We start from the raw sequence: 24,250 nt of genomic DNA, 5'->3' as shown, positions 1-24,250 counted from the left end.
AATTGCTTTGCATTGTTGATATGTACTTAAAAACAGTTCTGAAATGCAAAATAATACAATTCTATTCATGTGATAAAACAGGCGATTAATCATGATTAACTATAGAAATTTGGCGATTAATCGCTATTAAAAAAATTAATCGTTTGACAGCCCTAATTTTGTCTCATGGCACTATGTTCAAATTAAGCCTTAAGGTGTGAAAAGCAAGTTTGAGATCCTGTATCAGCTCAACTCTCCACTGCCTCAGCAGCTGCCACTGAGAGGTTCCTGACCCCCAGCGTCTCCAGTGGAGCAGCTCTGCAGCCAGGAGTCAAACTGTGATTGTGTTGGGCAGCTCCCAGGTGTAAATGTTGAAACTGTATGAATGTGAAACAGGGGTTACTGGAAAGGAGCAAGCAAGTGCAGTACGCTTTCCCTGGATGAATATAGATGAATAAAGGGGTCAGGCACATTATGGACTGTGGGTTTCTGCTTATAATGTAGTATATATGTATAATCGGCTTAAACTCCTAAACAGCAAAATTGTTGTGGTCTTTTTATTTATTTATTTTTTATTTTTTTACATTTTTACACATTTTCAACTGAGGAATTTTAGTGGGAAAATTCCTTTTCCACACTTCATATATAATATTTGGAGGTAATTACATGTCCATGATTTCACTTCACATTAATTGCAACAAATCATAAATCTTTCACTGGACGTTTATTCAGTGAGGATGGAACAGTCTGAGTTGCTGCATTGAGTTTGTGCTACAGATGCATTGCATCTAGCATGCAAAGGATTTTTTCCTGATTTTGCATTAGGAAGTTGTGTGTAGGCAAAACTATCCAAATCGCAAAAAAGTAGCAATACTAATGATACATTAATTTTGCATGGCACTGAATCGAAACACAAAACATACAGAATAAACATTTACACTTCTGCGTCCATGCTAATGTTAAAATGAAAGGCCCATATCAACAAATGTACCTTCTAAACAGCTCAGTTAAAGGAACACGCTGACTTATTGGGACTTAAGCCTAGCACAGATCATGCAGGTAACTGGTTCCAACTAGCCAACTGCTCCGAATAAGTGACAAAATAATGCAAACATGTTCCTATTTACATGTTGTGATTTGTATAGTCACAGGGTGTAAAAATAATAAGGTCACATGAGACACAGCCATATTCTAACCATATACTAAGTGGGAACTATATTCTCAGAAAGTGGAAGCACTGCTACTTGGGCGGGGTGAGTGATTAGCACAACACCGAAAAGCACAGTTACTTCCGTCAACAAAAGCAATGTGAATAGCTAGTTAGTAGCGAACGTGACTGGTGATCATGGCATTATTTGTACACCCTGTGACTATACAAATCACAACATGTAAATAGGAACATGTTTGCGTTATTTTGTCACTTATTCGGAGCAGTCAACTAGTTGGAACCAGTTACCTGCATGATCTGTGCTAGACTAAGCTAATGCTGGGGGCGTCAGACAGCGTTACAGCACGCACGGAGATGAGAAGGTTATGTATCGACTTGTCTAACTTTGGGGGTTACGGTGAATAAGCTAAAGTCCCAATAAGTCGGCGTGTTCCTTTAACACAGTATACTGTAGATGAAGTTCTTACACATCTCTTTGTTTAATCTAAAATATTGAAAATGAAATCACTGCTCACTTTTAGAAATGTATCAGGAAACCCAAAAGATTCTCCATCAAATTCAGGTTATATTGTATGGTGCTCTGCATCATTTGTGTGTAACCACATAATAAATAACACACAGTACAGTATCGGAACAGTGTGTCGACAGATGAAGGCAGAATCAGTAGAGAAACACTAATGTGGACAATGACAGAAGTTTAAAACATCCCTTTATGCGATAAAGGAGGTCAGAGAGGACACAAGGATTTAATGAGCAGCCCAAATAGAGGTTCCTCCTCTGAAAAGTCCCCTCTCTTCCTGTCTAACCCCCCCCCAACCTACAACACAGAGACACAGGCAGAAAAATACACCATAGGGTCAAAGTAAGTTGTTATCTTGGGTAATGCATTGACCAGTGAAGACTGTCCACTCTAATCACGCTGTCCATATTTCTGGGGGTCGAGTAAAGTTAATTTTCCCTTTAGATGAGAATACAGGGTGAGGTTTTTAAAATGTCTCCACTAATAGAGAGGAGCAGCAGGGTGGAAAGGGGAATACGATTTGACCCACAGCGTAAATGGCTTCCCGAAGGACTTCTTTGAAATTACTCTTTCTTGTTTTATTCTTCTCAATCTTCTACATGTACATGCAGTATAAAAACTAAAACATGTTGCTGGTCTGAAATACAATAGAAACTCGAATGAAAACGACTTGTTTTGTGCGAGACATATTGGTTAACAACAGATTTGTACCTGAAGTGGTCTTCAAGGCCATGCTGGATGTGGCAGGTTCCTCCATTAGAGCAGGGGAAACTGATACAGGCATTGATGGGTATTTCACAGTTTTGACCCTTGAGGAGAGGACAAGGCAAAAAAGTTAATAATTGAGCATTTCATATTTTTCTTCTAGAGATAATCTCACTATTCAAACAAAGACAGTTCAGGTCCATGGATGCGTACAAGTCACTTCACTAGTAACACCTTTTTACGCAGTCCCTCTGACTTATTTGGCGCAAAAGACAATTCCTCCCTCTGGTACACCATTACATTCTCCTCTCCCTTTCTGGAGTTCATCGCCATTTACACTGACAAACAACAAGCTGTGGAGCTAATAAGCTAAATGCTAATGGTGGGAAACAAAAAGCCTAACTGTTGGGTGCCCGGGTGTTGCAGAGATAAAAGGACTCCATGACACCAGCCTAACGATTGAATAAAGTTGGCAGTTTTTTGGGGTGGGAAGCTGTTGAAGGATCATGGTTTTGTGAATATAATAAGAAAACTCTTATTATATTATAAACTGGTTGTAATCTGCCTCTGCAGAGAGGGGCGGTGGATCTTGTGAACCTCCCTGTTCATTACTCTATATTGAAGGAGCCAGGCAGTCTGGCAGAAAGAGCTTGTTACTGTTAAATCCTATTAAAATATATATAAAACAATATTTGAAACCACTTGGATTTCATTTTGTATGGTCTTACAAGATCAAATTACAGTCAGGTCAATCAGGTTTTATTTACGGGAAACACTGACTACAATTAAAAATAACAATATATTTGGACGTAGGAGAAGATGACATACAATGTTGTCTGTACGGTGTTGGGTTTTTTCTACCAAAAAGTGAAACAAGGAAGGTCAGATAGTTACCATTGAGCTTTTGCACTTTTAGCTAACTACCAATTTTCTGCTTTGGGACAACAGACTTTTTTATATTCTAGTTGCGGCAAAATTAAAAATGGCCTGCAGAGAGATCAAATGTTGAATAAATCTATTCTGGTTGGTTAATCTAAAAATACAGCAGTTCCTTAACCAAATACTTTACTTATGTATGTACTGTGCAGTATGCACACATGTACTGTACAGTAAAGCATGACGCAGCCTACTGCCGTTTTCTAAATAAATAGCTTTCTCTAGGAACTGTATCATGTATCAGAGTCCTACACATACACACCCACTCTTCCTCCACATCGAACCCTGCGGCTGTAGTTTTAATTTCAAACCACCAAACCTTTGGCAACCAACACACGCACTTCCTCTGAACAAAGCTGAGAACAGGACATTTATTCTTGCTTTTCTTCCCCATCCATCTTCATTATTTCCTCCTCTGTTTTCTTTCTTTTTTCTTTTTCTTTTTTTACTGTAGATCTTAATTCACTATCTTTCTTTCTATCTCTATTCCTTTCTTTCAGATGTTTTCTCTCTTTTTTCTCTCATTCGCTCTCATTTACCCCTTTCCAATTTCTCTTTTCTTATACATCCACCTTTGTCACTCTATCTCTTGTAGTTTAAGTCTCTCTCTCTCTCTCCTTTTTTTTCTGCTGCTCCTTCTTTGATTCCTCTAACACATTTTAATTAACGTTGTCCCAGTGGACACAGAAAGGAAAACATACACTCAGACATGAACATGCATGCACGCACACATGCACGCACACACACACACACACACACAGTCCTTGTTTCCTAGTCTGTGACCTTGGCAAGTGATGTTTTAATTAAAAGCAAGACTAAGGCTTTGTTCTCCTGTAAAAGCCCAAAGGTTATGAGGTGTGTGTGTACACATGAGACCATACGTGTATCTTTAAACTGCTTGCATACACACATGCACACACACAGAAACCCCACACACAAACACAAGCACACACACACACACACACACACACACACACACACACACACACACACACACACATACACACACACACACACACACACACACACACACACACACACACACAGAGGCTTGAACCCAACCACAGCCCCTTCACTAGTTGATTTTCATGTCTTTCCTAACGCAGGGGTCTTGACAATTATTACACCATTCCTCTTTTGATCAGTCAATACCTCCCAGTGCAGCCAGCTACAGTCATCATTTCTCTATTGATGAACAGGTATATGCATTATGCATGCCAGGCCGAAGCTAAGCCTGATAATACTGCTAATACCACAGGCTTATGCAGCATGGCTATCCATCTAGGATACCTCACACATGCAGCCAATTCCATGACTCAGGCAGCAAAAGTATACAGAATTACCACCAAATAATCTATGTGACAGTGTAGGTAGCTGGGATCAGGACAATTACACTAACATTAGCTATGTTTCCATCCACACGTTTTTATGCAAATTAAGTGATATTGAATAAAAAATACCTAATGGAAACAGTAAAATTCGATTGAATTTCATGAATTTCGACTCTAAGTTTCTACGTTTGATCTCATGGGACTTTCTCTTGATCGATGTATGGCTTATGCGATAAACGCTGATGAACGGAGTTCCGACGCAAATGTCCTTTATGTTGCAACGATCGTCTACTACAGCCTGTAGAACGATTGATGGCCAGCTCCATCTATTGACAAATCCCTGCAGCCTTCAGCAGGGGGTCTAATCGGGACCCGTCTTTTGCGCCATACATCTGTGGCACAAGTGTCTCTAAACCACGATCTCCCAGAACAGTTTGGAGCGCTCTCGTTCTCACACTGCACGCCGCCTCAGTTGTCGTTGGGCATTAACGTGCATCTGCATCATCATAGCAATGTGTTGATAGCGTTGTTGTTTTCTTTTTATAGCTTGATATGTTGCTATCAGCTGACACATGAGCAATATTACAACTTGTGCAATATTACTCATTTGTAGGTAGACGGCGCAACCCATTTTGTCTGGCAAACCTTTGTTTGCAAATGTCAGCTTGAATGTTGTGCGATACAGTGCCAAAATTAATGGAAACACCATAAAATGTCTCAAATAAATTCGATATACCAATTTGACATCATTACGCACAGGTTTTTATTCGCTCTAAAGCCGTTGGATGGAAACACTTTCACTTTTATTTATTGGCATGTGTTGTTTTCTTCTTTTTTACCAAACTTCAGATAATTCGATTGACAAGTGGATAGAAACTTAGTCATTCTCAAGGTTCAAGGATTGATTTGTACTGCTTCCACACCTGCTTAAGTATATTTTCACTCTTGATGAACCACTTGGAAATGCCTCCAACATTTCATAGAGGATGGCAGAGGTGATGAACTCAACAACCAAGACTAGAAGATATTGTTTAGTGATCTTCAATTTCACTGATAACTTTAAAACTGCAGTGCTTTGAAGATGAAGACAAGCTGGCTTCTATTGTAGACTAAGAACCAAACGCACGTTACCTCAGGTTACCCCCCTTCCATTTGAAAGTGTGTCTATTTAGTGTCTCACCTTGAATCCATACGGACAAGTGCAATGGTAAAATCCTGTAGCATCGGAAACACAGGTACCATTGTTTTGGCAGGGTGCTGCCAGGCAGGGGGCACACTTCGACATCAGGCTGATATCTACTGGACCTGAGACGATAACAGAAACAAAAGCAGATGAGAATAGAAAGAGGAGTGGGGAAAGGAGAGATGAAGATAAGAAGACAAAAAGGGAGCAAAGAAACGTGTCAAAGGCAAAGACATACATATTTAGTCATATTGTGGTAAAAGGGGCTCCCAAAGACTTCATTTAATGGATGGTGTGCTAAGAAAGCCTTACAGGAAAAGAAAAGTAAGAGCTTAGGAGAGCAATAAATGTGATTTGTTTCAGAGGCCAGGGCATGTAGAAGCAAGAGGAAGAGGAAGAGAGTATTTGATTCAGTGTGATGATGTGATCCTTCGACAAGACTATGCCCCTGTGCAACTGTTTCTTTGTACATGCAGAATCATGGTTTTCAAGATGTATTTTCTTCCTGTGTGTAAAAAGCCCACTTCTAAATTCTTTTTCCCTCTGGTCTGATAGCAGGGGAGCCCTGGGGCAGGTAATGTTTGAGGTCGGCTTCTCCTGTAGTCTGTTCTGACTGAAATACAACTGAAGGGATGGAGTTTTTTTGGTTGCTTGTTCTTTATCTTTGAACCTAACGCTTGACTATTATCAAATTCTCGACTGGTCAAAAATTATATATAGTTATATTTTGCACTAAATCTCTGTAACAAATTATATCATCCTAACAATTACTGCAATAACTTATGAGACATAATTGAGCATAAGACTGGCCATCATAAGAGTAAACATAAATATTTTTACAGTTCACATGGTCTGTTGTGAATGTGTGGGTACTGATCTGAACTGCCGTTAGATTGTCGGCCTGAATTATTATCCCAGTCCAGCTCTGGCTGCCTTTGAGCCTGCACCTGAAAATGTATCTAAATAAACTTAACTTGTTTAAAGAAAGACAATCTCATTGATGTGCTCCGAAGAGGTGGAAGGGCTACACAGAAGGTATTGACAGAATGACCAGACATTTAATTTCTGGAGCCAATCCCAGCATGCATTGGATGAGAGGCAGGGTGGACCCTGGACAGGTCACTAGTCTAACACTCAGCTCACACATAGCGAAAGAAACACGTTCACACTCACTTTTAGACCAATGGGCAATTTAAAGTTTATGATTTTCATAATCTGCATGTTTTTAGCATCTGCCAACGGCTTCTTGGTGTTTAACTGTGTCCTTCTTAAATATCAGGACTGTGGTAAGATCATGTGCTGAGGTGGAATAGACAACTGTTCAGGTAGAAAGAGTCATAACACAGAACTGATTCACTCTCAGTATAATTGATCTTGACAGGATTATTTAATTTTTTTGCACTAATCTGACAGAATCCAGGGATTAATCTAGTGCTAACTCAGGTCAACATTCAGATATGTATGGACAAATAATAGAATATGCTGTAGCAGGTGGTGGTAAGGAAACAAAAAGAGAACAGTGAGCAGAGTAATGAGGAGACTACCTTTACACTGAAATCTGTTGAGTGGTGTGGTGAGCAGTAGCCTGTCAGCCATGTCAGGAGGTCCAGTGCAACGAGCAATGCCTACAAAAACACACTTAATTGACATCAACAGCAACTTCTCTTCTACACAATATGAGAGTGACATAACAGAGCATGCAATATTGTGGTTACAGGTATTTTAACATCATCTTAATAGTGATTTTTCTTCTTACCAGGCTCTTTGAAGCCAGCCTTGACCCACTGAGAGAGCCAGCGCAGGTCACAGTTACAGTACAGGGGGTTGGCACCAAGTGCCCTAGACACACACACACACACACACACACACACACACACACACACACACACACACACACACACACACACACACACACACACACAGTTTAAGGTATAATCCAAAACACTTGCATCAAAGACACTTGTACACACAGAGAGATATACAGTATGTGCAGCACTTACAGGTGGGACAAAGCGGTGAGGTGGTTGAAAGCTCCTTCTGGTATTGTTGAAAGGTTGTTACCATGGAGAGTGCTGGAGGAGAGAAAGAGAGATAAATGTTTATGAATATTAAACACAAAACTGACCTTGTTACAAAATCAGGAGGTCACCTTTTGACCCGTTGTTAATTTTAATTTGTAGTTAATTCATTTGATTAAGTATTTTTGATAATCACAATTTTTGCAGCAAGGAGAATAATATGAAAAAAAAACATTTTGACCTTTGGCTTTAGCCCAGGATGCTGCTAGTTATTACTGATACTTCATTATCTACTTACACTCATACTAGGACTAATGCTGTCACTATTACTTCTACTACTACTACTGTACTTATATTGACACTGCTGCTAGTATTACATGTGACTGACTGGTCTATATTTAGATCAAAGTCTTGAAGCTGCATTTACGTAAGGTTTACCCTTAGATGACAGCCCTCATGACGAATTCTACAATGAATATCAAAACATACCTACCGCCTCATATCCATCATATCAGAAGTAAATGGAACTGACAGCCAATCTGCCTAATACTAGATTCTCAGCAAACTAATACACCAAACCTGACTAGCTGCATGCTAAATTATTTAAATAATGTGTGGCTCCTCAGCTGCAGACACACCATCATCCCCTTTTATAATGGAAAATAAATAAAATATGTATGAAAGAATAACACAAAATAAACAGACAGCGTATTTTCATCGTTAGGCTATAAAGCTTGTCCTGGTCTCTGAATAGAATATAAACTGTCTCATATGGACATAAGGCAGACTAAAGTGTGTGTATGTGTGTGAGTGTGTGTGTGTGTGTGTGTAAAACTTTGTGTCAAAGGGACAAACTGCAGGCTGTGAAGTGTATCGATGTGAGCATGTGCCTTTCTGTTCTGTGCCTTTGGGTTTTTGTGTATGTGTTTTTGCGCGTAGATGTGTTTGTGTGTATGTGTGTGTGTGTGTTTCAAAAAACTTTTGTCTCCAAGGGCTCAGAGAATGCAGTGTGTGTGTGTGTCCTTTGTGTCTCGCCATTTGAGTGTGTTGCCTGCTGGATATAAGTTCACATTCCATTAGAGTGAAGGGCTGTAGCAGGGGGCTACTATCAAACCAACACTATTGGAAAAGTGTGTCTGTGTGTGTGATTTTTTGTGTGCATAATTCAGTGTGTGCAAGTTCAGGTCAGTGTGTACCAGAGTGTGTAGCTTTGCATGCAAGTGTCTGTGTATCCGTGCAACATTACTTGTTTGTGTGTATAACTGTGTGTGTGTGTGTGTGTGTGTGTGTGTGTCTGTGTGTGTGTGTGTGTGTTTGTGCATCTATGTACAGTGGTCTAACAGCCCCCGCGTAAAGGCTGGCCCAGAGGGGGTTGTGGGTAATGAGGAAGTGACAGTGATGGCTGCCTGGCAACCAGTTGCTATGCGGGGGCAGAGAGGGATCAGTCCCTACGGCAACATCAACTAAAATGAAAGGAAGAAAGGAGGGAAGAAACAAAAAAGCGAAAACTAAACTTCTGCAAGGTGAAAGCCTCGTAAGAGATACAGTACAGTCAATATATAGAGAAAAGGTCGGAAACAAAGGGTGAGGCACTGACTTTTTCTTTCTGAACAAACATGGTGGCCAAAGTTCAGAAAGAAATGTCTACAGAGAATAATACAAGGTAAATGTATAAGATCTCCAATCATTATTTCATGTTGATAGGGCTTAATATGAAAAGCCATTTGTAATGATTGTGATGTTCTACCAATAGATATTTACCTTCTAAGATTTTGAACTATTACAAACTATGAAGTTAAGATTATCAGCCTCAGTGTGGCTGGGTTGGCTCAATGGTAGAGCAGGCGCACATATACTGAGAGGTTTATCCCTTGACACAGAGGTCCAGGGTTTGAATCTGACCTGTGACAATTTCCTGCATGTCTCCCCCCCCTTTCTCACCTAGCTGTGTTGTCAAAAAATATGATATCACTACACATTGACAATGGTGTTGAGGCTGATAATCTTTTTTTATTTTTTTTTTTAAAGATAATTTTTTGGGCTTCATATTTTGCACCAAAAAACAACATTGTACCATTGTAACCACAGCAAGAGCTTTAACTCTCTCCCATCACAGTGTAGGGAGTAGAAGTCCCCTTCAACATACTCTTCAGTAAAACAAAACGGGAAAGTAGCAGCATTGTCTTGCAATACAAAACATCTGGGAGCTCTAGCAAAAACTAAAAAAAAGGTTGGTTAAATAATATATGTGAACACACTAAATAAATTACATTTTTGTTAATTACCTCTAGTAGCTTTTTGCGATCACTTTATTGTATAACATTTATTTTTGGTGTGCATTATCCATGGTCACTGGACACTTTTGCCATTTTTTTTTAAATCCAATTTTCTGTTCATCAATCAAACTCATTCAAATCCATTCACTTCCAACATATTGGGGTGGAGGTGCAATTTTCAGAGGTAAATGAGGTATGAGGTTTCTTGTCATTTAGGTAAATTGACATTTAAAGAGATGCTAGAAATAATCTTTAAGAGTAATTTTACACCCCCTGAAACCTCCAGTGATTTAACTTCTCACTCTGCTTTTGCTTTGTTGGGTTTCAACTTACATTTTAAAATGCTACATATGGCACGTACAAGAACCAAAAGTAAATGCTGCTGTCACTGAGCACTGAGGTGTGTGTAGCTGCTCATATGTGTGTGAGAGGTTGGTCAGACAGCAAGATTTACGTGTACATTGTGCGTGTGCGCGTGTGGGTATGTGAGACAGAGGGTGGACAACCAGATGGATGACTGAGAGAAACAGGGGCTGGAGGTCGATTCATCAAACACAACATTGGGCGGGGAGAGAGAGAGAGAGAGAGAGAGAGAGAGAGAGAGAGAGAGAGCGCGAGAGAGAGAGAGAGAGAGAGAGAGAGAGAGAAAGTGAAGGGACACAAGAGGAGAGAGAGGCCAGAGCATGCAGATAGCGAGGGAGCATTAAGGAGGAGATGAGAGATTGTAACTTTGATCTTTTTTAGTACACTGAAACAACAAATGATTGGGTGGCTGTGACTCATTTTGTGACTTGGTCTTAACATGGCACTCGGCCTGGCACCAGGGGAGTGATTAAACTTTGATTTAGCTCAGCACTATAACAACAAAGGGGAGTGTTGAATATTGAATCCACTGCGGCACTTAAAGATGAAGCTTGCTACTCACAGCAGGCGAAGTGACTTGAGCCCATCAAAGGCATGGACCGGGATGCAGCGAATCTGGTTATAACTCAGGATGCTGGAAGACACAGGACATGCACAAGGTCACAACAACACTCTTTCTGACTCAGGATGCTGGTTTTCACAGTATTATTTTTCCTGGATGAACTAATTTTAAATTGCATCCCCTTGTCTTTTAGACTACATCCCTGAATACATAAAAATGAATGTAGAGGGACCGATTTAAAGGGATAAAGAAGAGGGAAGACAGGAGAGATGACACAGCAAATTTGGTTTTACAATACCTTAGCACAGAACCTGAAGCCAATGTAGGTTAAGCATGGGGAAATAAAAAAGAAGGCCACATTTCAAATGAAGCAGAAAATGTAGGTAGAGGTTAAATAAAACTGCCAAAGGCAAAGCTGAGACTCCCAAACCACAGGTATTGTCTTCTCTTTTAAAATTGCTAATGAACGAGAAATTAAGTTTAGTAATAAATGTAGGGGTGAAGGAGACAAACATTTAAGGACAGAATTCTGATCAGGGTCAAATGAGATAAATTGGCTGTTTCAGGGTGCTATCATTAAGTCAACATTATTGATGTCACCCACAGGTTTCTGAAGAACCAAAATGAAACCTGAAGCCTGGTGGCTCAGGGCGTCGCCCTCTTGGCAGTGCCTGACGTCGGCTCAAAATCCAAAAATAAGCAAAGAGGTTGTAAAAGGGTGAAATTAGCTACAGAGACCAAAACTGTTTTGCTGTTGAATTCTGCTGTAAAGTTGAGGGTCTATGGGGATTGACTCCCTTTTGGAGCCAGCTTCAAGTGGCCAATCAAGGAACTGCAGTTGTTTTTAGCACCGAAGGTTGCCACGTGGGAAAAAAAAAAAAATCGTTCTCATCTCCAACTTCAGGTTAAGAACTGGCGTAGAAGTTAGAGAAAGGAGCCTAACAGCCAATAAATCTACAGATTAAGATAATGCGATGTGGAAAAATAAACACTCTCCTCTACTTCTTTAACTCTTGGCAAGGTGTGCTTGAGCTAGGCATTTAACTGAGCAAGTGTTCCACTGATGCTATCTAACAGTAGGAGTCTGTGGTTGCACTCTGTTGCTCCTAGGCATGAATGAAGTGCAACTCTGTGAAATATAAAACTGGGCATTGCTGGAAAAGTGCAAATGTACTTTGCCTGGACACACAAAATCCTCTAAATTGATTTAAAATCTATATAATAGATAAGATAGAGGCAAAAAAGAGACAAACTTAGCAATAAAAGAAATGTGTATGTAAAATATAATGGCAGTTAAAGAGAGGGGGAATTTAAGAGAAGTTAAAGCAGATTATAACTCAACAGGTTTACTGATTGAGTGGCGAAGAAGTGGAAGGACAATGACAATTTTGATAGGAATAATAAGATAGGAAAGCAATATACTACACGTTAGAGAGAGGAAGACAATAAAGAAGATAGAAGGGTGGGAAGCGAATAGAAGAAGAGTAAGAGGAGTGAAGCGATATTTGGTATAAAAGAACAGAAGTGAAAAAGCTAGAAAAAGAGAAGTAAGAAAGACAAAATGAAGAGAGAAAGAGAGAGAGATAGATAGAGAGAGAGAGAGAGAGAGAGAGAGAGAGAGAGAGAGAAAGATGAAGATACAAACAAGAAATGGGAGAGAAAAGAAGAAGCAGGAAAATATGGGAAAATAGGGATGAGAAACTATAGGGCAATTAATCAAAGTTAAGAGAAAAAAGATTGATTTATCTAGTGGTTTTCAACCTTATACACACACACAACCCATCAAGACATGGGCAGGGATGTGTGTATTTATGACTAGGTGTGCAATGGTTACTTACAGTGTGGCTAGTTGAGTCATGTTGCTGAAGGTGAAGGGGGCCAATGTGCTGATGCTGTTGTTGCTCAGGTCCCTGTGTAGATACAAGCATACAGTAAATGCACACAGACAAATACACACATACAGAACACATTCATGGTAGGTTTCTAAACTGTCTGTACAAGGACATGTGTATTCTGTTCAAGGGTATGTGAGTGGTACATACACCAGTGACAGTTGCTTTAGGCCTGGCAGCTCCTTGGGCACAGATGTCAGCATATTACCCTCCAGGTAACTGCAAGGAAAGATGCATAGTTAATGTAAGAAGGAGGACTTAACCAGAGTATGGTGTCTTTTTTTAAATTCAGGTGTGTTATGTCAATGTGATCAGCTACAAACTAAACAGAGTAAGAAATAAAGGAATACATCGACATTTTGGGAAATACATTTATTTGCTTTTTCCCAAAAGTGAGATGAATCAATCAATACCACTCAGGTACAGCTGAGCCAGGAGGTGATTAGCTTAGCATAGCATAAAGACTACAACCAGGGGGGAATAGCTAGCGTAGCTCTCTCAAAAGTACAAAGCAAAAGTTTTGTCCATCCACCCAGCACTTCTGTGCAGGAGGTGTCCAACTTCACAGGGACCACAAGAGTCCACTGGCTGTTGTTGGTAAAAATACATTTTAAAAAAACTTCCTGTAAAACCACAAGTTATTTTTGCATTTTGGTTAACGTGCAGACTAACCAAAAATAAACTAAAAGTGTTGTTATGCACAGCCTTGAACTTTGGGCCGAGCTAGGCCAGTTGTTTCCACCGGCTTCCAGTCTTTATGCTAAGCTGAGCTAATTGCCTCCTGAATGCAGCTCCATACTTACAAACAGACATGAGAGCAACGCGTTCCATTCTAACTCTGTGAAAAAAAGTGATGACGTGAATCAATACTTTTTTCCCCTTTATTTCAGAGTGACAGCAGATAGACAGAAAAGGTGGGAGATGACACGTAGCAAAGGGCCGCAGGTTGGATTCGAACCTTGGCTGCTGCGAAAGCCTCAGCCCACATGGGGCGCCCCCTTCTTACTGGGTGAGCTAGAGGTCGCCCCAATACATTTTTATTTGTCACATGAAATAATACAAGGTAGTTCCCAAAAAGGACTATTGATTTAAACAGAGAGCAAAGCTAAGCATTTGTTAGACCGCACCAATATCTCTCTTTAACTTGATTTTTATTTACTTCCATATTGCTTTTATCTGATTTTAGTGGGAGAGAGTAACAGGAAAAACGAGGAGAGAGAAAAAAAAGGTTGACACAAATATAGGAGGTCATGTAGGGCACCAGAAAAGAACTCTTTGTAAAGTAAATGTTGCTTTTTGACACCGCCATCACCTCCAGTTAGCTTGTACACTCATGTACCAACACAACTATGCTGCATTTTGAAAGTAAATGACTGTGGAAGATTCACCAGACCAGAACCAATAAAGATGATTGTTGGGGTGTAAACCTGCCAGACTGAGGAGGGAACAGCATAACAGTTTCAACATGTAGCTTTAAACACGTATTTAACCACTGCAAACATACAATATTCAACTACAGATCCTGCTATGTTTGTGAGTATGTGAGAAAAAAGTTAACTGACATATATACACTCAAGCACACACGCATTTTATGATTCATTGGTCTCTGCTCCCTCTCTCTCTCAGGTCATAAGTAGGCCATGTGGACAGTATGATGGAGTGTCTTCTTCAGCCTGATCAATACATAATCACTGCTATTGACCCCGCAGAGCAGGCCTATTTCACAGTTAGAGAGGTTTCCCTGTTCGTGTGTGTGTGTGTGTGTGTGTGTGTGTGTGTGTGTGTGTGTGTGTGTGTGTGTGTGTGCAAGCAATTATTCACCTTCCCTACGAGAGATCGTGTTCCTATTGCTTTCTAAATTTCCTAATCCCGATTAACATGTTTTACCCTTGTTTTATCCTACATGAATTCTAACAATTACTATCATTGTAGACAGTTCCTATATTGGTGTCTCTCTTTATTACAGGGATTCCTCCAAGCTTGAAATGAACAAGAGAAAACAAGTTACAAGCTGTGGCAGCTGTACTATACAGGGAAATCACAAGGCAAAAACATAACTAAAAGTATTAAAACTATCTGGTAAAAGACATCACATTATTGTACTAGACAAAAGTAAAAAAAAAAAAAAAACTTCACAGTTCTGGCAAAGCTTTTAAAAATAGCAAATTGACATTGGCTTTCTTACATGTATCTATGGCATTGTACCATTTTAAAATGAATATTTCTTAAGCAATTTGTGTAATATCATTAACACTTTCTGGTATCTCTTCTCAGCTGTATGTTAACTGTTCTGGCAGTCTTTTTCTCTCTCGCTGTTTGGCTATATAATGTATTAGACAGAATGTGTGCTGCTGTGATTCATAGACTGACTTGCCTATAAACCCATCAAGTCACACAGGAAGAAAGAGAGAGTGTGTGCGTTGTCTGTATATTCACTAAATGGTTTGTTAGTTCCTGAAGCAGCAGAGGGCAAACCGCTGCATTAATATTGCACTGCAGCAATGTGTGAGAGTGTGTGTATGTGTGGTTGTGACTTTGCATGTTATTGCAGAGTAAGCATTGACAAAAATGCCCATTTCTGTTTGTGTGCATGTACACGTCTGCTGGTATATTCATTGGCTTTTTGTGTCTGTGTAGTTGAACAAAAGTGAATGTGTACAACCTTGTGTTTGTGTGTGTGTGTGTGTGTGTGTGTGTGTGTGTGTGTGTGTGTGTGTGTGTGTGCATGTGTGACTCACAGCTCTGTGGTGTCCTTGGGAATGCCCTTAGGCAGAGAGTGCAGCCCTCTGTTGCTGCATCGCACCACGCCGTCTGTGCACGTGCAGACATCAGGACAACCAGACGTAGGAAGACAACCATTATCCTCAGCACCTGGAGAGAGAGGGGAAAGACACATATAGTGGGATATTAGACAAAGAGAGAGCAGGATAGGGGTGAGAAGGATACCAAGAAGAACAGACACATAAAAGAAATGGACAGAGGTGAGTGAGAGACAAAAAGAGCAACAGTGGGAAGAAAAAGGGAGAAGGAAATGAAACAGACAGAGGGGAGGAGGTTGAGACAGGTTAGGGAAAATGGATGGAGACAGAAAAATAGAAAAGGGAGAACATAGAGAGAGAAAGAGAATAAATAGAGATAAAGACTGAACTGTAAGTGTGCTACTTGGTCAACTCTAATCAACTCTGCACTCAGCACTTTTAAAGAGCACTTAACAATCCATATCAAATGACCAGGGGCTGCTAAAATCAGCTACACTGGTGTGGTTTAACATCTGGCACAGTGATAATAAAAACCCTTTGCATGATTCTGGAGAAACACTGAGCAGATCTTGACAGGATGGTCAGCATCAACTTAAAAAGTGATCTGCAGTCATCTTTAGCTATACCACCTGCATTGTTTTGTCATACCAAGATGTGAATGTCCTTTAAAAATGGCATGATATCAAATTTATCTGAAAAAAACCCTATTATGACAAACTTTTTACTGTAAGATCGGGGTACCTGAACATGTTACATTGTTACATGTACATGTTAAGTCTGTTGCTTTTCATTTTTTAATTGAAACTTTTATTCTTGCTGTAAAAAAACAGGTTTTTAAAAATATGGTTGAGTTAAACTGAAAAGCTGTACTGTTAGAAAGTTCAGGCTATGCAGCTAAGTTCCTCACACGCACGCACACATGAACGTACGCACGCATGCACGCACGCACGCACGCACGCACGCACACAAACATATGGTCGGGACAAAAAACATTTGAGTGATTGTAATCGTTTTACACTCAGAGATAAGAAGGATCACAGACTACAGAGTTGTTCTTGGCTTAAAACGCCCTCCATTTCCTTGACTGACAGACAAACACACTTTAATCTAGAAATAAATAGTCGAACTGAGGTCCCAAATGTAAAACAAGCTGACTTAAAACCATAATGAAGGATAATGACGACTGGACACTAAGCCAATCATAACACCACTGCAATCTGAGTTTGTGTGTATGTGTGTACTTGTTTATGTGTGGAGAGAGAGAGAGAGAAATAAAGAATAAGAATGACAAAGGCCAAGTTTATACTCTCCTATGTTCATACTTGGTTGTGTATTTGTGCTTTTGGGCCAATATGCTGCCATGGGCTACAATGATACGAATGCATGTGTAGAGGCATAAGTGTATGAGGTTGGTGCACATTCAGTTTGTTAAATAGCTATCTCCCCCTGTCATATGGCCATTTCCTCCTTCACTTTATAGTTTTCTAATTGTTGTAATGTCTAAATGTTGAGCAAAGCGCTTACATGCTTGTGTGTAGAGCAGTGTGTGCAAGTGTATGTGCGTGTGTCTTATCTGATGTGTGTAGCTATTGAATCCACAGGGAGGTGTAGCCGTGGGCTGACTCACTCCACAGTTGGCTGATTGAACTAACATCTAAATGTGCGCTAAATATCTTCTCAGAAATTCAATTAACTTCACCCTTCCCCCGGCTACCTCTGGACAACTTAACAGTCATTTTACTCCAACTATAAATAGACAGGACATGGGGAACTTGGTTGTGTGTGTGTGTGTGTGTGTGTGTGTGTGTGTGTGTGTGTGTGTGTGTGTGTGTGTGTGTGTGTGCTTTTTTGCTTCTATTCTTTTAAGAACCAGTTTGAGATTTACACCTTCAGAGTGTGGAAATTGAACCGTCCCCAAGAGCCTGTGTCGCCCCTGTTTGGTACTTTGTCTGACTGCCAGCTGGATATCTTCAAACCTTTGAGGGCAGTTGGGCCTTGAGTCAAAGAACAATTCATTTTATGTTGGTGATGATCCAGGTCTTTGCTTTCCGTCCTCAAGCAATAGTGGTTGTAGTATGATATGAAAATAATCCATATTAAATTGTAGATTTACAAGGTCAAAAAACATACTAACATCTATGACTTTCTGTATGTTATTATTATTGGTTTATATAAGAATTGGGATTATCACAGAGTTAAGATTAGACATTTAATGTAAACATTGTAAGGTCCTCATAAGTGCAGAAGTACTGGAGTGTGGTATCAGCCATTGGAATTTATGTTTGTGCAGCTGAGTTTGTGTGTGTGTGTGTGTGTGTGTGTGTGTGTGTGTGTGTGTGTGTGTGTGTGTGTGTGTGTGTGTGTGTGTGTGTGTGTGTGGTTGTGTGTGGGAGTACAAGATGCAAGAATGAATAGTTTCCTTACTTGAGCCAACCTGGCTAACTACTTTCCAAAGTAATTTCCACTAAATGGTTGCAGCACAGCTACAGGAAATTAGAAAAGTGTAATGAATTCAAAGAAACTCAGGATGAAGATAAAGGCAGAACGAGATAGAAAGAGAGAAAGAGGGGAGATCGAATAGAATTTAAAGTGTAAAGCTATAAAGAAAGAAAAAGGGCAAAAAAAGAGAAAAGAAACAAAGATGTAATAGACAGCAGAGCCAGACCACACTTTGTCTATGGCATCAAACTTGGCGGCCAAAACAACGGCCTAAGTCGCTATAGGCAGGCATGGTAACAGCAACGTCACTGTAGAAACCACAAGCTGATGTCATCGACGGCTGTTATTTGCCAGTAGTTACTGATCATTCTGTCCTCACAATACCCTGCTGAGGATGTGTATGTGTGTGTGTGTATCTGCTGTCTTAAGACATGGAATGATGGAAGTTTTTGCAATGAGTATCTGGACGGATTGTTAAAGTTTGACACAAGACAGGAATCAGGACTGAACATGTTCTCACTTCTCACTTCAGTACAAACCAAAAGAACTGACGTACCTGAGGATGTTACAAGGTTTCTTTGTGAGAACAACTGATTTTCCTTAGGGCAATTAGGACACTCATTGTAAGTCAATCTGGGTAAAACCCTAATGTAAAAATGCAGTTGTAACAATATAAATATTTGACCTTTTCTCACCACCCAATGCTGCACTGCAGCAGGAATTTCCAGGAATTTCTCAGTTTCATCAGAATCGTATTTTCCTCGCTCCCATTACCAACCTTATGTCTCAAAAAGTCAGTAAGACTACTTGAAGGTATCTACATAAGAGTGACATGACACTGTCATGAACACATGGCACTGTCATGACACATGAACCCTAACCCTAACCCTAACTTGTCATGACAAAAACCGAATGACATTTACTGAAAGAAGCGTTATGTCATCAACGTTTATGACTTGTTTATGATGTTTATGACACGTTCATGACAGTGTCATGTCACTCTTATGTAGATACCTTCAAGTAAAGTGTAACCAAAAAGTCTTTATCAAAAGTATGTTGGGCATTATCACCAACACAACGACATTCTCTGGGGAAATATACCTTTGAAAAGCCTTTCCTGAAAAATTGAGGCCGCATTCTGTAATTTGGGATGTGTAAACATAATGCAACGACATTTCATTTACCTTTCCGTGACCTGACTCACGCTCTCATCTATGCAGGACACATGGCTACTGAGTGACAAATGTCCTTTGTTTCAGATTGTGACCTTTCTGGTTTCCTGACACTCCAGTGTAATTGTAAATGCTGGCTTTACACAGTGGAACATCATAGACCAATCCTATACTTTCTCAAGTGTTGTTCACTCCGGATTTTTTTTAGCCATGTTTTATGTATAAGCAGTGTTATCTCTCATTATGGATCTAATGGAGCCAAAAAGAAAAGACCACATTTAGCAGAGTATTGTAAGTGTAGAGTGAGAGAGACTCACCATCGCATGTGAAGTCTGGGGTGGCCACATCCTGGATGGGGATCTCCTTCAGGAAGGCTGGCTTCTGACAGCGAGGGTTTCCACTGACCACCCTGGTCTTCTTCAGCCACTGACCCAGCCAGGCCAAATGACAATCACACACATATGGGTTGGACAGGAGGTTACTATGAAAATAAAGGGGGACAGAGAGAAAGAAAGAAATCATTGAAACAGGGTCATTGCAAAACAAACAAAATGGACACCAGTATTGGAAACATGTTGCTGCACAATCGTAGTTACAGTACATACATGTTTCCACAATATAATGAATTCATCATGGCAACATGATGCACACTTGATCAATGTTTTCCCTGAATTTTGCCCTCATAAATAAAATATTGATGCATAATTTCTGAGCAGATGCAGACAAGACCTATAATAAGACGTCATTTATGAAAACAACAAAAAAGGGACACGAGGCAAAAGAGAGATTATCAGCTAATTATTTCAAGAGCCATTTCCAATATTAATAATAACAAAAATAATATCAATTTGTATGGTATACTGTACTCTGCAAACCACATAGGTAAAACTGTTTTTTCATCAGCCATACATTTTAATAAATTAAGATAGAAGACAAAGAGAGGATGGGAGAGAAAGGGAACAAAAGAGAGGCAAAAAGAAAAGGTTATCAGTTATTTGTTTTCATTTTGTAAAGTACAAGCAAGATGGAGAATGGAAAGGAAAAGGTGGCAGAGTGAGAACGTGTGAGAGAGAAAGAAAAGAGAAAAGGTTATCTGTACATTTCATTCAGTTTTGATCACCCCTCATTGCATTTTGTTGCTTTTGTAACACTGCTCATGTAATATTTATGCTGAACCATATTTAAACTGAATGGGGACCGAGGAGGCATCAGCAGCACATACTAGACAGGCGGTACACTTAAGTACATTTTCTTCTTCGCTCACTGCTGTTTTAGATGAAATACAGTTCAGTGATTACTGAATTAGTTAGGGGTGCTGTTACATTAGGTGGTGTAATAATGAGGAGTTTGCTAAGAAACTAAAATTCTGTTCCTTATTCGTTCTTTCTCTCGCAAGAAAATATAAGTGGAAACTAAGGGAATTCAATTTTAGCAGTAACGAGTCACACCTATCTCTTTAATCGTGTCTCAAAATCGTGTCAAGACGTGCAAGTGGCGTATTGCTTTTCACTATGTCTGCTGAACTAATAAAACTGAATGTTGCTGTTTGAGCTACAATATTAACGTGTGCTGCTATAGATATGGACGAGTTATTTCCTCATTTGCTTGTAATGAATTGACATCGCTGACTGGCAACCAGACCTATGCTAAATCCCTTCCTTCCTTACCAATGTGTTAATCTTTTAATTAAACAGACAAACTCTATTGGGAAACAATGCACTACAAACGGAGACTGATATTGGGAATAGTAGGAGTGAGAGAGAAGAGGAGGATAACAGAGGAAAGATAAGGAAATTAATAGAGGAAGTGTTAAGAACAGAAGCTCTAGAAATAAAAACTATTTTTCTTTCACGCCAAATGGCAGGTGGGTGTTGCATACAAACTAAAGTTACTACACACATTACTACAGGGCTAATGAAAAACTGATGCTGAAAAAAGAATGAACAGTGATATGACATGAAATGACAGGGATGATGGTAATAGAATATCGTAAAAAAAAAATTGTTTTGATAATCACCAACAGCCCCACTGAGTAAACCTGAGTTTATGCAACAATGCATCAATCCATCCCGTGTTCCCATTTCACCTCTCTTGTCTCCCACCTTTCCAGCAAAAAGACTCAAATAGAAACTTAAATCGAAGATGACAGGTACACAGCAGGACAGAGAGCGAGAACAAAAAGGCAGAACAAGGGAAGGAAGTATGGAGGAAAAGAAAGAGAGAGTAGACAGAGAAGAGACTTTGTATGTCTGTGTGTTGACGGCAAGAAAAGAGATATAAAAATCAACCTGTAATGTTTTATTAAGCTGAAAAAAATATATTATTTACGACCTACACATCTGGGTGGAAGACTGAAGAAGAAAACACACACACACACACACAGACACACACACACACACACACACACACACACACACACACACACACACACACACACACACACACGATTGAACAAGCTCACAAATGCTCTTGCATGAGTGTGTGCGGATGTGGGTGTGCAGATGCTGAGATATATTTAGCTTTTATAACAAATGACCTGGGACCCAGACCAATCTAGTCGATAATGATGGAGAGCATCTGTAAGGAGAACAGTGCCCAGTGAGCAACATGTGTGCAAAGGTGTGTGTGTGTTGGGGGTGGGGGGTGTATGTGTTGCATGGTAGATGACTCCCACAAAAGAGCTACACTCCTACAAATTACAGGATAGAGACAGAGAAAGAAAGAAAAAGAAAAGATAAAGACAAAGAGAGAAGCAGAGACAAAGGAGGGTAGATACTGCCATATTTAAAGATAGTGAGAGATAGCTAAAATAATGGAATGCAAATGGAAAAACAACAACAAAAAATGGGAAATAAGCACTAGAAATAGGGGGGAAAGCGGTCAGATGGAACTCACATGGTGGACAGGGAGTGCAAGGTGGAGAAGGCTCCTGGGGCAATGCTGGAGATCCTGTTGTCATACAGCGACAGCAGACGCACTGAGCTCAGACCCGTAAAGGTACTGTTGTCAATGCAGCTGATCTGGTTGCTCCGCATCATTCTGGAAACACACATACCATATATATTCAATAAATGAAAAGCTAAAAAGTTTGCCCATTTTGTTTTATCTTGAACCTAGGATGTTTTTTGACAGGCTGTGGTTTTGTTTGTCCTGATAATATACCCAGATTTACAAACTTTGGGTGGATAACAAGAGACAAAGAGAATAAAATAACAGGACAATGGCATGGACAAAAGATGAAAGCAGGGGTAAATTCAAACCAGTCCCCACAGGACAACCATGACAGAGTCTGTAATATGACATTAGCTTTTGACATGTGGGACCAGGCTAACTGAGTTAGTTAGCATTAGCAATCTCTGGGACAGGCTAACCTAGTTAGCAAGGCTATTACTGGAGCAGGGAGCCTCTTAACATAATACAGAGACAGCCATGATGCCATTAGAGAGTCATTAGTCGGCATATATATACATGATAGCATTAGGTAGTCATTACTGAGCATACACAGACAACATTAGCTCATGATTTCGTACACTATCCTGTAACCCTTAATTGGACGCTAGCCTATTTATGGTGGGTGCCCAAATTAGAGGAACAACAATATGCTGTCATTAGCTTTGATGACAGGGTGAGTAAGTAAACAATCCTGGTCCTCTCTTTTAATCTGGGGAAGAAAAAGTTACTGAAGTCCACCAAAAGGCAGATGATAACACAAGTCATAGTCAGCATGGCTTAAGGCGTCACAACCATTTCGTTTAAACAATAGCATTTGGAAAGTAAACAGGACAGCTAGTATGTTTTAGGTGATTTCATAGCTCCTGTTTTTGACAATTATAAATTGTGTATCAGAAGCACTTGCTTTTTTCTTTATATAGCACTTTTTGTTAAAAGTAAAAACAACTTTTACATATTTTAAATTCAGTGTGGGGTTACATGTAGCCTGCATAATTGCACAATATTATTTTACTTAACAACCAGACCACTAACCACAGATATAAAGTTCTGAACACACACACACACACACACACACACACACACACACACACACACACACACACACACACACACACACACACACACACACACACACACACACAAAATGTAAACCAGACTTACAGAGTTTTCAGGCCAATGAGGCCTTTAAACATGCGTCCCTGCAGTCCAGTTAGCTTGTTCCCCGTCAGCAGCAGCTCTAAAACTCCACCCGCTCCATCAAACGCACCGTCACTGATGTCCCTCAGCTTGTTGTTACTCAAGTTGCTGCAGAAAGGACAAATAATTCATATTTAGTTTTTTTCTGCTTGTTTGTTTTAACTACAGTACATGCAGGATAGCCTATGACGTCTTCCAGGCGGACAAAATAACCATGCATGCCAACACATATGAACAAAGTGGTGTTACACACATCATAATCAATCATGTCCCTTCAACTAATAAATGGTATTCTTTTCCTCATCCTAATGTCCTCAAATTGTACAATAGCTATTTAAATAACAGTTTACAGAGGGTTAGGGTTAGGGTTAGGGTTGGGAAATGAGAAAAGTGGTCACAGACAACTGAAATTGATTGCTATATCTCTTCCTTGCACACATAATGAGACAAATGAAAATGAAAAGAGAGCATTTGGCCACAGAGGCAATAACTTGAGATGATAGCTATCACAACTACTGTAGCTTTCATCCATAGCTAGTTTTGTGTTTCCGCTTATCAGATTCATGGAAGAGGCGAGGAGAGTGGATGGACAAAGAGAGTAGCAGAGGATAAGAGAAAATGTGAGGAGAGGAGCAGATGAAGAAGAGCGAGAAGGAATTGAGAGAAGGAAAATGGAAATGAATGCTACCCAATCTATATCGTCAGTGACACTGCTAGATTGTTAGCAATTTCCTCTCCAATAAATCAACTTCTGGTCTCTGCTCTGTCTTTCTCTATCTCGCTCTGACACACACACAC

General features: G+C 39.9%; 1 protein-coding gene across 1 annotated transcript in view; it reads right to left on the bottom strand.

The window, feature by feature from the left end:
* slit3 (slit homolog 3 (Drosophila)) overlaps positions 1–24,250 on the bottom strand; it is a 247,117-nt gene that overhangs the window by 25,714 nt on the left and 197,153 nt on the right. Inside the window, exons 17-28 of the mRNA XM_078260191.1 lie at positions 23,417–23,560; positions 22,199–22,342; positions 19,621–19,784; positions 15,672–15,804; positions 13,084–13,152; positions 12,880–12,951; positions 11,042–11,113; positions 7,823–7,894; positions 7,579–7,661; positions 7,367–7,447; positions 5,820–5,944; positions 2,379–2,476 (exon numbers count right to left, since the gene is read on the bottom strand). Of these exons, the coding sequence (XP_078116317.1) occupies positions 2,379–2,476; positions 5,820–5,944; positions 7,367–7,447; positions 7,579–7,661; positions 7,823–7,894; positions 11,042–11,113; positions 12,880–12,951; positions 13,084–13,152; positions 15,672–15,804; positions 19,621–19,784; positions 22,199–22,342; positions 23,417–23,560 (1,257 nt within the window). The remainder of the gene's footprint in view (positions 1–2,378; positions 2,477–5,819; positions 5,945–7,366; positions 7,448–7,578; positions 7,662–7,822; positions 7,895–11,041; positions 11,114–12,879; positions 12,952–13,083; positions 13,153–15,671; positions 15,805–19,620; positions 19,785–22,198; positions 22,343–23,416; positions 23,561–24,250) is intronic.

Source organism: Sander vitreus, chromosome 10, assembly GCF_031162955.1.
Source record: "Sander vitreus isolate 19-12246 chromosome 10, sanVit1, whole genome shotgun sequence".
NCBI classification, from domain to species: Eukaryota; Metazoa; Chordata; class Actinopteri; order Perciformes; family Percidae; genus Sander; species Sander vitreus.
The sequence above is the reverse complement of the archived record's forward strand: the minus strand, read 5'-3'. Positions and strand labels throughout refer to the sequence as shown.